The sequence below is a fragment of the Bubalus bubalis genome, chromosome 24 (assembly GCF_019923935.1).
Source record: "Bubalus bubalis isolate 160015118507 breed Murrah chromosome 24, NDDB_SH_1, whole genome shotgun sequence".
NCBI classification, from domain to species: Eukaryota; Metazoa; Chordata; class Mammalia; order Artiodactyla; family Bovidae; genus Bubalus; species Bubalus bubalis.
The window spans coordinates 8,073,178-8,085,911 of NC_059180.1; the positions used below are offsets into that span (position 1 = coordinate 8,073,178).

Here is a 12,734-nt window from a genome sequence, read left to right on the forward strand (position 1 = left end):
TATAGGCTTTAGTGAGCACTTGAACTGGAGCGGAGCCTGGGATGGCTGCAGATCTGTGGCTTAGGCACCTCCTGGTAAGCAGGGCAGAGACACCGGCAAGTTTTCAGCAGGGACACGATAGGGATTGGTTTTAGTCAGGGTAGCCTGGTGTCTGTGTGAAGGGGCAGTAGCGGTGAACTTGGAGACAGGGAGACATAAAGAGGTCCTCGTAAAAATCCAAGCAAGAGAAGAGGCTCGGAATTGCCTCCCTGCCAAAGAGCAGCTTCCCCAGGCGAAAGTGTTTGAGGCAGGATGCCCCCTCCCTGGGCCTTGGTTTACTCCCAGAGTGACCGGCAGGGACAGTGCTGGCAGGACCACGCAATTGGCATCCCGCGTAGAGCCGCCCTCCACGCTCGAGCGGCCAGGCCAGCGGCTCTCGGACCCTGTGGCCCCGCCCCAGCCCCAGCCCGGCCCCGGATTGGCTCTGGCGGGGGGCGGGGCCAGCGGGCTCGCGGCCCCAGGCTTTTCCCCATTGGTGGTAGCGGCGGCTCGAGCCCGGAAGCGGGCGGGGGCGGAGGCGGCGGAGGCGGAGGTGCCTCGGGCCGGCCGGGGTTGCGGTGCTGTCCTCGACTCTTGGCTCCTCCGGCCCGCGGCCCGGCCGCAATGCATCCCCCGCCTCCGGGCCCGCTGGGCGACTGCCTGCGGGACTGGGAGGAACTGCAGCAGGACTTCCACGGCATCCAGGTGAGCGCCAAGGCGGGCTCCCATTGGTTCCGAGCCATGTCTGTCTGGCTCGGAGTCAAGGGTCGGGTAGTCCCGGGTCAGGCTGCGGAAAGCTCGGGGTCAGGGTGGGGGACCCTGGTGTTGCTCCTGACGGCGGCGAGGCCCTGGGTCCCGGTGTCCCCGGTTGGACCCTCCTTTCGGCCTCAGATCAATGTCCGGCGGTGGTATCTTTGGCCCGCGCAGCCGCCGCGACACCGGAGTGACCCTACTGACCAGGGCAGACCTCCGGTCTCTCGTGAAGATCTCGGAAAGAGGCCCCGACTCCGACCTAGTCCCCTCCCAGGAGAGTCCGAGCTAACCAGGGCCAGTCTTGGGTCAATCGCTGAGCAAACGCGCCGTGGGCGCTGGCCGGGCCGGCCTTCCCGTCCCTCGGGCCGGGCGGTCTGGGCTGAATGTGGCTGGGGAGCAGGACGGGAGGCCGCGTGGCCTCGGTCCGGAGAAGTGGGATTTAGGTGAAGTCCCTTGATGGGGGCGAGGCCGGTCCTGGGTGCAGGACAGCTTCCAACCACACAGGACCACGTGGCTGCTGCAGAGAGTGAGGGGAAAGTGGGTGGGCGGGGCCCTGCCAAGAGACTCATGGGCCTGACAGGGGTGGGAGTCTCTCTGAGACCAGTGGAAGCCTGGCATAGCGGGGGTGTCTGGATCTGGCTGCTATGGGCCGCTGTGCTGTTCTGTGGACAGGCGGACAGGGGAGTGTGGTGGCTGGGGGTAGGCCGAGGTGGCCCCTCCTTGAGCGTGAGAAACAAACCCTAGCCAGGGTAGAGCCCAGGCCAGCTGGGCACTTGATCAGGCCTGTGCCTCTTTTGGACTGGTGCCAGCCTTTTCCTGTCCATATTAAGCCTGACTGCCCCCTGGCCTGTCCTGGCCAAGCCGCTATCATTCGTGCGTCTCCCCAGGGCCCTGAGCAGGGCAGACCCAGGCTCCCGAGCCTGGGCACCACCGTCCTGGCCTCAGCCCCTGCCTGACCTTCCTCACACTGCCCCTTGCCCCCCATCTCCAGGCTGCTCCTTCTCGAGACTCACCCCAGGGGGCAAAGTGCTCTGGGAAGCCCTGGGCCAAAGGTGCTGGGGGGAAGGGTAGAGGAATGGTCTAACAGCAAGAGGCCCAAGGGCTGAAGCCTGGTGACCTTTAACCCGGGAGGAAGATGCTGGGAGTCCCAGAGCAGCAGCCATCGTGGACAACCTCAGCTTCCCTCTCCCTTGCAGGCCGTCTGGACGGGAGGCTCTGAGAAGGCCATGGATGGCTTTAGGCTGCCTGCTTGGTCCAGACTGTGGACCCGTGTGGGCTTAGAATGCAGACTCAGGATGGGCAGAGAGGGGTGCGAGCAACTAGTAGATGGGCTGAGACTAAGAAAACCTTCCGAGAACGTGTCTGTTTCTGGGGGCTAGGTGCTGGGGGGCTCCTGGGTTTGCCGGAAGAGCCCCGTCTCCTTGCCTGCCTTGGAGAGAGAGGACCCTCGGGGCATTCCTGAGGCTGGCTCAGCTGGCTGCCTCCTTTCCTGCTGAGACCCTCCCGGGGAAGCCCTGGGCGAATCCGTGCCCCACCCCCTTCCCAGCAGGCTCTGGCTCGGGGGTCCCCTAGCCAGCCTGAGCCTTCCCCCTCCCTGGTCCCCAGGAGACCCACCGGCTGTACCGCCTGAAGCTGGAGGAGCTGACCAAGCTGCAGAACAGCTGTACTAGCTCCATCACTCGGCAGAAGAAGAGGCTCCAGGAGCTGGCCCTTATCCTGAGGAAGTTAGGACCTGTCCCCCTACATGCTCCCCGCCCTCCCTTCTCATACCCCTGGCTGTGGACCGGGGGTGGGTGTTGGGCCTGATGGGGTAGGGAGCTGGCGCTGACTCCGAGGTGCCCCTGGGCACGGCTTCTCCCCTCTCTGGGCTGCGTCTGCTCCCCTGCCCCCCAGGGGTCGGGTGTTCTGACTGGCTTCTGCGGCCCCACCTGCAGATCCAAACCCTCCCTCCCGTCAGAGGCCGAGGAAGCCGCGCAGGAGTTGGAAAACCAGATCAAGGAGCGACAGGGCCTCTTTTTCGATATGGAGGCCTACTTGCCCAAGAAGAATGGGTGAGCCACCCCTCCCCCAAGCTCGGCTCACAGCCCCGTCTCCCTCTGCTTGGTTTCCTGGACCCAAGGGGGCCGTCAGACCCGGTCGTCCCTCAGGGACAGCCTCAGTGAGAGTGACAGGTCACTGGGATGCTGGGCGCTTTGTGCGGGACACAGAGAGTCGGGGAGAGCACAGACAGGGGCGCCTCACCGCCTGGGAGGAGTCGGGGAGAGCACAGACAGGGGCGCCTCACCGCCTGGGAGGCCGCAGAACGCCTCTTGGGGTGGGTGACCCCTGGGCTGCGTCATGAAGGATAGAGGAGGGAGCCGGCCAGACCTGGAGAGGTGCAAACAGCAGGTGTCATGTCCAGAGCACAGGGTAGGAGGTGAAAGGTTGCAGAGAGACCAGCTCAGGAGCCAGCCTGCGGCGCTCCCCTCTGGCCCAGTGGGCAGGAGAGAGCAACAGCTCAGTTATGCACTTACATCAGCCGCCGTCACAGCAGAGGACACGGCAGAACCGGGGCTCGGGGAAAACAGTCCAGCAGAGAGACCGCGGGGAGAAAGGCTGTCCCAGAAGGCAGGGGAGGGAGTGGCCCGCAGCTTGAGATCAGATGGACCCGCCGGGGGCATGGTGGGGGCCGGCCAGAGGTAACACTGAAGGGGAATGTTTCCTGGAAGTCCGGGTGACCTTGGAGAGAACCGCTTCCAGGAGGGTGGGGCTGGAAAGGTGATATTGGGGATGACAGAGAGCCGAGGAGACAGCCAGGTTCAGGCCACGCTTGCGAAGCTTGGAGGTGAGTGGAAGGAGAAACCAGTGCCTGGAAACCAGTAACTAGAGCTCATCGTGAGGGTTGAGGGGTCCTTCTGTTTGGGTGTGTGAGTTTGTACACAGGAAGGGCTTGAGCATCTCTACCTGCTCAGAGGTGGGGCCTGCAGAGGGTGAGACCCAGGAGGGGTGCAGTGTGCACTGGAGGGAACCTGGGGCGGTGGGAAGCGGTGGTCTGGGAGGAGGGGCATCCAGAGAGGAGGGTGGGGAGGCAGCAGAGATGATGTCACCTGCCTGAAGGTGACAGGGTGGAGGGTTTGGGGGAGGGTTGGCCGGGGCGCCGCTGGGAATGGGAGAGGGAGGAGCTGGCAGCGAGGCAGAGAGGCAGCCTGGCCTCCAGTCCCAGCCCCTGCTGTGCCCTGTAACCTCTCCACGGCCTCAGGCTGGTCCCTGAACCACCGTGAGCCCGGGCCTCGGGCTTGCGTGTGAACAGGAGCCCATACGATGGTGCTGCTGCTTGGTACACGGCTGTGACTCTCAGACGAGAGGAGCTTGGATGGAGTGGGTGATGGCACTCTTCGGGGTTGGCAGGAGGTTGCGGTGGGGCCGCGGGTGTGGGTGGCTGCAGTGGGCTTGGGGCTGAAGGCTACTGTCCTTCCCCAGGTTGTATCTGAGCCTGGTTCTGGGCAACGTCAACGTGACACTCCTGAGCAAGCAGGCTAAGTAATTTGTGGTCGCCCCCCTGCAACCTCCCACCCCGGGGCCCCTTCCAGCCTGCCCCAGCCTCCCTGGCTGAGCCTGGGGCTCGGGGGCCGCTGCCTGATGGCACCCCAGGCAGCCCGTCGGGAGGCCTGGCTGGGCCCCGCCAGCACCCCAGCCTGTCCCACGAGTGTGTCCCCCCAGGTTTGCCTACAAAGACGAGTACGAGAAGTTCAAGCTCTACCTCACCATCATCCTCATTCTCATCTCCTTCACCTGCCGCTTCCTCCTCAACTCCAGGTGGGTGTCCTGTGGAGGGGGGTGCTGGCCTCCCGGACCCTCTCCAGGCGCCAGCACCCACCCTCTGCACCCCTGCCCACAGGGTGACAGACGCTGCCTTCAACTTCCTGCTGGTCTGGTATTACTGCACCCTGACCATCCGCGAGAGCATCCTCATCAACAACGGCTCCCGGTGGGCGAGGGCGGGGCCCAGCCCCCAGGGTGGGGGGGACGCCCCTGGAGCTGCCCTGCAAAGTGGGGGGCAGTGGGGGAGCCATGGCTGAGAAGCAGGGGGTACTGGCTCCTTCCCACTGCAGCCCCGCTTCCTGCCCCCCGAGCCCTGATCCTGGGGCTGAGGGGGCAGGGGTGACGGCGGCTCCCTGACACAGGATCAAAGGCTGGTGGGTCTTCCATCACTACGTGTCCACGTTCCTGTCGGGAGTCATGCTGACATGGTGAGTGGGTCGGCTCGGTCCCAGGGCCTCGGGGGAGCGAGGGGCAGGGAGAAGGGGGGTGTCCCTGAGTCCCCACCCTGCCCTCTGCTCTCTGCTCTCAGGCCCGACGGCCTCATGTACCAGAAGTTCCGGAACCAGTTTCTGTCCTTCTCCATGTACCAGAGTGAGTGTCTCCGAGGTCCCAGCTCTGCTTAGGACTCGCCCCCTGGGAAGGGCGGGCTCGGGCTTGGGGCTCTGGCCCAGTCCTGATGCCCCCGCCCCTCCTCGCCAGGTTTCGTGCAGTTCCTCCAGTATTACTACCAGAGCGGCTGTCTGTACCGCCTGCGCGCCCTGGGCGAGCGGCACACCATGGACCTCACTGTGGGTGAGTCGGACGAGGCTGCCCTGCCCTGCCGTCCTTGCCTCTGGCCCGGGCTCTGAGTGACGGGTCCTCTCTGCCCCACTGTGCCCCTGCAGAGGGCTTCCAGTCCTGGATGTGGCGAGGCCTCACCTTCCTGCTGCCCTTCCTCTTCTTCGGACACGTAAGTTGTACCCGAGCCCCCGTCTACCTGGCTGTCTCGAGCAGGGACTGTGTGTAAGAGCCCCCTCCCTCCCAGTTCTGGCAGCTTTTTAACGCGCTGACGTTGTTCAACCTGGCCCGGGACCCCGAGTGCAAGGAGTGGCAGGTGAGCCGGGTCCCCGCATGGGGAGGACGCGGGAAGGGCCGGCCCGGCTCCCGTCCTGACCCCAGTTGCTCTCCCAGGTGCTCATGTGCGGCTTCCCCTTCCTCCTCCTCTTCCTTGGCAATTTCTTCACCACCCTGCGGGTCGTGCACCAGAAATTCCACAACCAGCTGCACGGGAGCAAGAAAGAATGAGGCTGGGCCCTCCCTGTCCAACGGCACCCCTGGCCCGAAAGGGGCTTCTGAACCTCTGTGTGGAGGGGGTGGGGGCTCCCCGTGTCTGGGAAGGTCTCATCTGCCCTCCCCTGGGTTTTGTGGGCTCTGTGGGCCCTGAAGGCGTTGCTGGAGAGGAGGACCTGGGCCTGTGTCCCTGCCCCCTGGGAGCTGGGCGCCAGTGGCCTGAATAAAGGAAGACAGCTCCGAGAGCCTCTGTGTGTGTGCTCCTGTGGGTGAGACGGGCTTGGAGGGCCTGTGCCGCCATCGCTCGGGACCTGGGGGCCCCCGAGGTGTCTCTGGGGTCTGAGCTAAGGAGACCCAGGTGGAGGCCTCAGATCTGTGCAAGCACTGCCAGGCAAATACAGAAAACAGAACTTTATTCCAAGGGCCAGAGATTATTTAAAATTATTTACACTCATCGAAAATCACAGGGAGGGGCCAGGCCTCATCCGCTGAGAGGCGGACCCCTGTGTTCAGCCGCTGAGGGTCCCGAGGCGCTCACACACCTCGGCCTGTGACCCTCGGCCGCACCCCCTGGGCTGACTGGAGGGCACGGCTTGGGCTGGGAGCAGCCTCTGTCCTGGGCCTGCCTCTGGGGCCGCACCCAGCAGAGCCACCCAGGAGACCCAGCAGAAGGGAGTGAGGTGCGAGATTACATGATGGGGAGAAAAGTCTGTAGGGCGTGAGCGGCGGAGCAGGGGGGCGGCCTAGCTCCACACGTCCAGGGAGTAGCGGCCCTTGGTCATCAGTTTCTTGACGTAGTCCACAGCCTGGGCGTGCTCCATGGCCCCCTGCTCGGCCACGATGTCGTAGAAGGTGTTCTGCACATCCCTCGCCATGTTCCGAGCGTCCCTGCACGCAGAAGGGAGGCGGCACTGGGGGAGGGCCCTCCACAGGCAGGCCAGCCCCCCACCCCGGCCTCTGCTGCATGCACCACCCCTCGTCTGCTCCACCCACGCCCCGCCCCACTCACACCCCCCACTCCCCCCTCACTCCCCATCTCTGCCCCCCTCACCCCTCCTCTGCCCTCCTCACCCCCCTGCCTCCCTCACCCCCCGTCTCTGCCCCCCACCCCCTCCTGCCCCCCTCACCCCCTTCTCTGCCCCCTCACCCCCTGCCCCCCTCATCCCCCCCACTCACCCCCTCCTCTGCCCCACTCACCCCTCCTGCTCCCCCACCTCCTCCTCTGCTCCCCTCACCCCCCATCCACCCCACTCCCCCCCCCCGATCTGCCCCACTCACTCCCTCTACCCCACTCACCCCTCCTGCCCCCCTCACCCCCCCACTCACCCACACACGTAGATGTGGGCGCCCCCCTCGTGGATGAGTTTCCACAGGTGCTCCTTGTCCTTCTTGAGTAAGTGCTGCACGTAGACCTGGGGGTGGGGGTGCCTGTGAGGGAGGCCGGTCGCCCCCTGCACCCCCCCACCCCAGGCCTGCCCCCGGCCTCACCTTCTGGGGCTGCTCCCGAGAGAAGGCCACGTTGAGCTGGGTGAGGGCGCCGTCCTTGTGGAAGCCGGCCAGCTCCTCGCGGTACAGGTAGTCCTCGTCAGAGCGCCGGCACCCGTAGTAGAGCAGCGTCTCGCCCACCTCCTTGCCTGGGGCGAGGGTGGCCGGGTGAGCGAGGGACCCAGGCCCGGCCCCCTGCCCGGAGCCCGCCCGGGCCACACACTCACCCTGCTGCCTCAGCCACGCCCGCTCCTGGATGAAGCCTATGAAGGGGGCAACCCCGGTGCCGGGGCCCACCATGATGACGGGTGTGGTGGCCTTGAAGGGCAAGCGGAACTGGGACTTGCGCACGTACATGGGCACCAGGGCCCGGCCGCCGTTCTCCCCGGCTGGCTCCTTGGCCCGCAACCAGCTGGTGGCCACGCCCTTGTTGATGCGGCCCGTCTTGGTTTCGTACTCCACGGCCACGGCACAGATGTGCACGGAGTTGGGGTGGACCTGGGGGTGTGCAGGGGTGAGCGTGGCGGTGCCCGGGGTCCTTCCCTCCTGCCACCCACCCCGTCACGGGGTCCCTGCTCAGGGCCCCTTCCTGGCGGCCAGCCTGACTGGCTCTTGGCACCAGGGCTGGAGGGCAGGGTGCGATCTTACGGTCCAGCCTTCTGGATACACAGCCCAGCAGTCTTGAGCAAAGTGCCCGTGGACGTGGGGCAGGGCTGGGGCTGTGGCCCAGAGACCTGGGGCTCTCTGAGGAGCCAACATTGTCTACTCTACGGGGGTGGGCCCGGAGCCCCCACCTTGGAGGACGAGGCGATGGAGTAGTAGCGGGCCTGGAGACGAGGCAGCAGCTCGCACAGGTGGTCGATGGGGGGCCGCAGGGACGGGTAGTCCTGCAGGATGGCCAGGATGTGCCGCCGAGCCTCCAGCACCCACCTCAGGTATAGCTCCTGGGGACACAAACGTGGGTAAGACGGCGAGCGGCCCAGGGGCCCGGGCAGCTTGGGGGATGGCCGGGCCGGGGGGCTGGCACTCTGGGTGCTTGGGCGCCGGGGGCAGGCCCACCTTGCCCTCGCCCGACGAGGAGGCCATCTTGCGCAGCTGCTCGTGCTCGGCGGGCTCCGAGGCGTACTGTGCCAGCTCGTAGAGCACGTTGGTGCGTGGCGGGTTGGTGATGTCCAGGTAGTAGGTGAGGGCCGTGCGGTAGGAGGTGGGGCAGGGGAAGGGGTGCTTCTTGTTGGACTCCTCTGCAAGGAGAGCGCAGCAGGGTTCGGGGTGAGGGGCCACCCCAGGGCTGGTGGGGTGCTACAGGGAAGGGGTGGGCCAAGGCTCAGTGGGCGGGAACCAAGGCCAGCTCTCTTGGGGTCTTCCTTGGGTTTGGGGCAAGGCCTGAGGCGCCTGGCTGCTGGACAGCCAGTCTCATCAGAGGCAGGACGCTGCTGGGGGCGGCCTGTCACTGTCCCCATCCAGGACGGTCACTGCTCAGAGAGGGCGGCCAAGGGGGAGCCCCCCGGTGGGGCCTGCCTGCCTGCGGGCTGGACCTGATCCACCGTGGGGGCTCCAGGCTTTGACGGTGAGATGCCAATACCGGGCCTTCGGCTGTGATGACAGGCCCCCTCCAGCTCAGGTTTTATTCTTGGACACAAGCAGAAGCTGGTGCACGCCACACCCACATGCCAAACTTCTGGGGTGGCATCTTGTACACTCAGGCGCTCCGCCAGCCCTTGCCGAGGGGCTTTCACTGCCACAGTCAACAGGCCGGCTTTACTGACGCCTCCCCACGGCCAGGCCGGAGCAGGGCTGGACCCAGGGGTGACTCCACCTCCTAGAGGCACAACCGCAGGGGCGTTGACTCCTGTGCACCAGCGAGCCCCAGAGAAGCACAAGGCTGCCAAGCCACCCAGAGAGGAGAGGGCCTGGCCCAGGACGGCTCAGCCTTGAGGGCTGAGGGCCTAGCTTTGGGGGAAGGGTTGAACTCCTTACTGAAGCACGACCTACATACGGTGTACAAGTCACATGAGCAGAGCTTGATGGATTTTCGCGAACTGAACGCCATTGTGTACCCAGCACCCACATCAAGCAGCAGGTGTTCCCCGCACCCAGGCACCCTCTTGTGTGGGCTCAGGAACGGGGGCTCAGGCCTCACACCACGGGGCAGGTGTGGGCGCGCCCTCTGAAGTCCCACTTCTGCCTCGCGTTCTGAGCCTCTGCAGCCCCCTCTCAGAGCAGCCCCTGGCAGAGAAGGGCCCCCACCATGGAGGCTCAGGCACTCCTGGGAGAGGGTGAGCCCCGACAACACCCCCACCGCCAGAAAGGTGCTGCTTCAGACAGCACAAGGCCTCCCCCGCCCCCACCAGTGAGAGGAAGAAGACCAGTCCATGGCCCACGGGCCAGCAGGTCCCCTGCCAGCAAGAGGAATTCCGCTGCAGACCAGCCCCCTTTCCTGTCCTCTCAAGGCCGACTCTGGAGCCTTGAGAGGTGAGGAGGAGCAGCCCAGGCTCGGGTCACCAAGGACACAGGTGGGCGAGTGGGACAGGGCCAGGCCGAGGGGGGCCCCAGGTTGGTGGGTGGTGCGGGGCGCTGGGGGGTCACAGTCAGAGGCTCGGGCCGGGGGTGCAGGGTGAGCACCCTCAGTGCACCTAGAGGCTGTCAGGATTGCTGCCTCGGACCCCTGTGCACAGGTGAGGAGACCCTGGAGCTGGAGGGGCCTGCGGTGGCCGACTGTGGTGCTCTTCCCCACGGGACATGGGGCTGCATGGACAGCTGGGCCTGGCTCTGTCTTCAGGCCCCATTCCCTCCAGGGGGTATGGCAGCGAGGGGATGAGGAGCCCCATAAGGGAGCCTGCCAGACCCTACAGCTGCCTTCTCCCCTTGCCTCCTGGTTTGCTCTGCAACTTGCCCCTCGGGTCTTGGGTATGAGGGCTTCCAGGATACCAGGCTTTAGGTCTAAGCAGAAACTCAACCTCTGGGCCTTGTCAGGGGGCCCATTCCCACCAGCGCCCTCAGGCCCAGGTAGGGGGGAGGCCTGGGACCCAGGACTCACCATCAAGGTTGTTCAGGGACATGATGACGTCCAGGTCAGCACCCAGGATCTCGCCAAGCTGGTTCACCAGGGCAGAGTCATTAGCCGGATAAACAGCCACATGGTCCCCAGACTCATACCTGGGGGTGATGCGAGGCTCAGGGGGAGGGTGGAGGGCAGCTCTGTGCGGGAACAGGAGGCCTGGGTGAAAGCTTTGGGGAGGGGCGTGGCGGCAGCTGGTACCTGATTTTGGAGTCTGAGATGTCTAATTCCAGGTGCATGAGGTGTCGCTCGGTTCCCTGGTTCAGCTTCCGGTTGGTGGTGACTACAGCCAGGAACGGGTTCTTGGCGTCGAAGGGGCTGGGGGGTGAGCAGTGCAATGACTGGCCAGGCCTCTGGTCTGGATCTCCACACCCACACGGACCCTCCCGACCACACAGCACGCGGGGAGCCTCAAAGCCAGCCTCCTGGGTCATGAGAAAACCTCTCCAATGAGGTAAAGGGCTTTCCCAGTCCCCACCAAAGTGGTGTTCCCGGCACCCGCAAGGGGGCAGAGCTGGGTTATCAGCGTCCCCGTCTGCAGACACAGAAACTGAGGCTGGTCTGAAACCTGGGGGACCCTCCGCACCTGGTACCCACTGGTGGGCAGAGCACAGGAGGGCCTGGCCCAAGAAGGTGGTTCCGTAAGACGGAGGAAGGGCCTGGGTCCTGAGCGACTGCCCAGGGCTGCACAAGACAGGCTTTCCCACCGGGAAGTCACTGAAATGGGCTGTCGGCCGCAACCGCAGTGGCTGTCTAGAGTGGGGCTGCTGGAGGGTCAAGGAGGACCTTCCTGAGCGGCTCAAGGTGTCTGGGTGGGGCCCAGGTGCAAGTAAGGGGCCCCAGAGAGGAGCACTTAGGACAAAAAAGTCCAAATATGGAGGCAGATTTGAAGGAAATGAGCCCTTTGGCCAAGGTTCAGCCTAGAGTCAGAGCTAACTTGCTACGTCCTGGTCCAGAAAGTGATGGTCACCACCCCCCCGGATATTTAACAGGCAAATGAAGTACAAACTGAGCAGGTGCCAGTCTCCCCGAGGCCACGCTCTGGACCAAAGGACCACCAAGAGGGGAGGGGTCCCCAGGGCCCTGGGCTCAGAGCAGCCTCCCATCTCTCTGCTCCGGGCCTTGTGCCCTCCTCTGGGGCGGATATGGACATGTGTGTGGCCCTGGCCAGGCCCCTTCCCAATGGAGGGAATGAGGAAGTCCATGGGACGGGGCCCAGCAGGAAAGGCCTTATGGAGACATACAAGATGGCCAGCCGTCTGGGCCCCAGCCACGCTCTCGACTCACGGTTTCTGGTTCTCATAGCTCTTCAGGCGGCCCATCTCGCCCGTGTACACCTTGGCCATGTCCATGTCTGTGTGAACCATGAGTTCGTACTGGCGAATGCTGGAAGGGGGAGACCCAGGGTGAAGCTGAGGGCTGGAAGGGTCCCCAGGAGGGAGTGAGGCTGTGAGACCATGGGGCATGCCTGAGGGATGCGGGGCCAGGCGTGACCCACGAGGAAGGAGACGTGTGAGTGTGGGGCAGGCAGGAGAGGTGGGGCAGCCGGGCCAGTAGGCCCGAGGAGGCCGGGAAGCCCACCCTGACTCTTGCCTGTGGGGCCCCTTCCATACCCTGACTGAGCCTCCCCCAGCCCCACTGCGCCCATTGGGCCGGTTCCCCACCCACAGCCCCAGCTGCACGCACTCACCTGGACTCCTCTCCGGTGGCTTCCACCCCGAAGTGCTCGCACACGGCCGGCCAGAACTGCTCTCGCCACGTGATGAAGTCCTCCTCCAGGCTGTGGACCAGAGGGGGTGAACCCGGGGCCAGATGGGGCTGCCAGGCCAGGCTTAGACCCTCTGTCCCCTGGCTACCCTCCAAGCTCGAGGGTTCATTTCACACCAGCCCGCCCAGTGATGTAACCCAGGGCAGCAGGAAGCGTCCAGAGGTTCTGCAGCAACCACGGGCAGCCCTGTCTGAGCTGGGTGAGCTGGGAGGGTGTGGACAAGCAAAGAAGGCGGGCCTGGTGCTGGGGGCTGGCCTTCCCTCCCCATGGTGAGGCAGGTCACAGGGATGCGCAGACACTAAGGCTCTGCCCTGCCCTCCTGGGCCCCGACCAGCCTGAATCTGGGGCTCCTGACACTTGACAGCCTGGGTGGGGGTTGAGGGTAGGGTTCGGGGTGGGGGGCACTCACTTCCCGTCATCGTCGCCCAGCCCCAGATCAAAGATTCGCTGGGCCCCGAGCTGTTCCAGCCGCTTGTCCACGTACTTGCCCATGGCGTTGAAATGCTCGTATGTCTTGTTCCCAAGGGCAAACACCTGTGTGGATGAGGGGCCAGGGTCAGCGGGTCCGGCCAGACACCTCGT

At 65.1% G+C, this 12,734-nt stretch overlaps 2 protein-coding genes across 7 annotated transcripts in view; one reads left to right on the forward strand and one right to left on the reverse strand.

The window, feature by feature from the left end:
• The first annotated feature begins 533 nt into the window (after positions 1-533).
• TMEM120A (transmembrane protein 120A) lies at positions 534-6,086 on the forward strand. Of its 2 annotated transcripts, none has more exons than XM_006057122.4 (12): positions 534-723; positions 2,377-2,495; positions 2,706-2,822; positions 4,231-4,290; positions 4,471-4,566; positions 4,649-4,738; positions 4,935-5,000; positions 5,102-5,163; positions 5,272-5,364; positions 5,457-5,521; positions 5,597-5,665; positions 5,818-6,086. In XM_006057122.4, exons 1-12 carry the CDS (start codon positions 643-645, stop codon positions 5,854-5,856), a joined length of 957 nt encoding a protein of 318 aa, XP_006057184.2. In that variant the 5' UTR covers positions 534-642; the 3' UTR covers positions 5,857-6,086. The 2 variants fall into 2 exon arrangements, with proteins under 2 accessions (XP_006057184.2, XP_006057183.2); XM_006057121.4 differs by having other exon boundaries at positions 536-723; positions 5,743-6,086.
• A 151-nt stretch (positions 6,087-6,237) lies between these two features.
• LOC102403559 (NADPH--cytochrome P450 reductase) overlaps positions 6,238-12,734 on the reverse strand; it is a 53,269-nt gene continuing 46,772 nt past the window's right edge. For all 5 annotated transcript variants that reach the window (XM_025275248.3, XM_025275247.3, XM_025275246.3 and 2 more), the window contains 11 exons: positions 12,562-12,686; positions 12,075-12,164; positions 11,672-11,770; positions 10,586-10,702; positions 10,364-10,482; positions 8,386-8,567; positions 8,121-8,270; positions 7,554-7,824; positions 7,330-7,475; positions 7,168-7,253; positions 6,238-6,729 (listed from right to left, as the gene is read on the reverse strand). In XM_025275248.3, coding sequence (XP_025131033.3) covers positions 6,585-6,729; positions 7,168-7,253; positions 7,330-7,475; positions 7,554-7,824; positions 8,121-8,270; positions 8,386-8,567; positions 10,364-10,482; positions 10,586-10,702; positions 11,672-11,770; positions 12,075-12,164; positions 12,562-12,686 — 1,530 coding nt within the window. In that variant the 3' untranslated portion in view covers positions 6,238-6,584. The remainder of the gene's footprint in view (positions 6,730-7,167; positions 7,254-7,329; positions 7,476-7,553; positions 7,825-8,120; positions 8,271-8,385; positions 8,568-10,363; positions 10,483-10,585; positions 10,703-11,671; positions 11,771-12,074; positions 12,165-12,561; positions 12,687-12,734) is intronic.

Bases quoted from the DNA above. Each gene is read 5' to 3' on its own strand.
- TMEM120A (XM_006057121.4), top strand. From the start codon at position 643: ATGCATCCCCCGCCTCCGGGCCCGCTGGGCGACTGCCTGCGGGACTGG. The intron at 2,496-2,705 runs GTTAGGACCTGT...CCCCACCTGCAG, and splicing joins CTGGCCCTTATCCTGAGGAA to ATCCAAACCCTCCCTCCCGT. The intron at 4,567-4,648 runs GTGGGTGTCCTG...CCCTGCCCACAG, and splicing joins CGCTTCCTCCTCAACTCCAG to GGTGACAGACGCTGCCTTCA.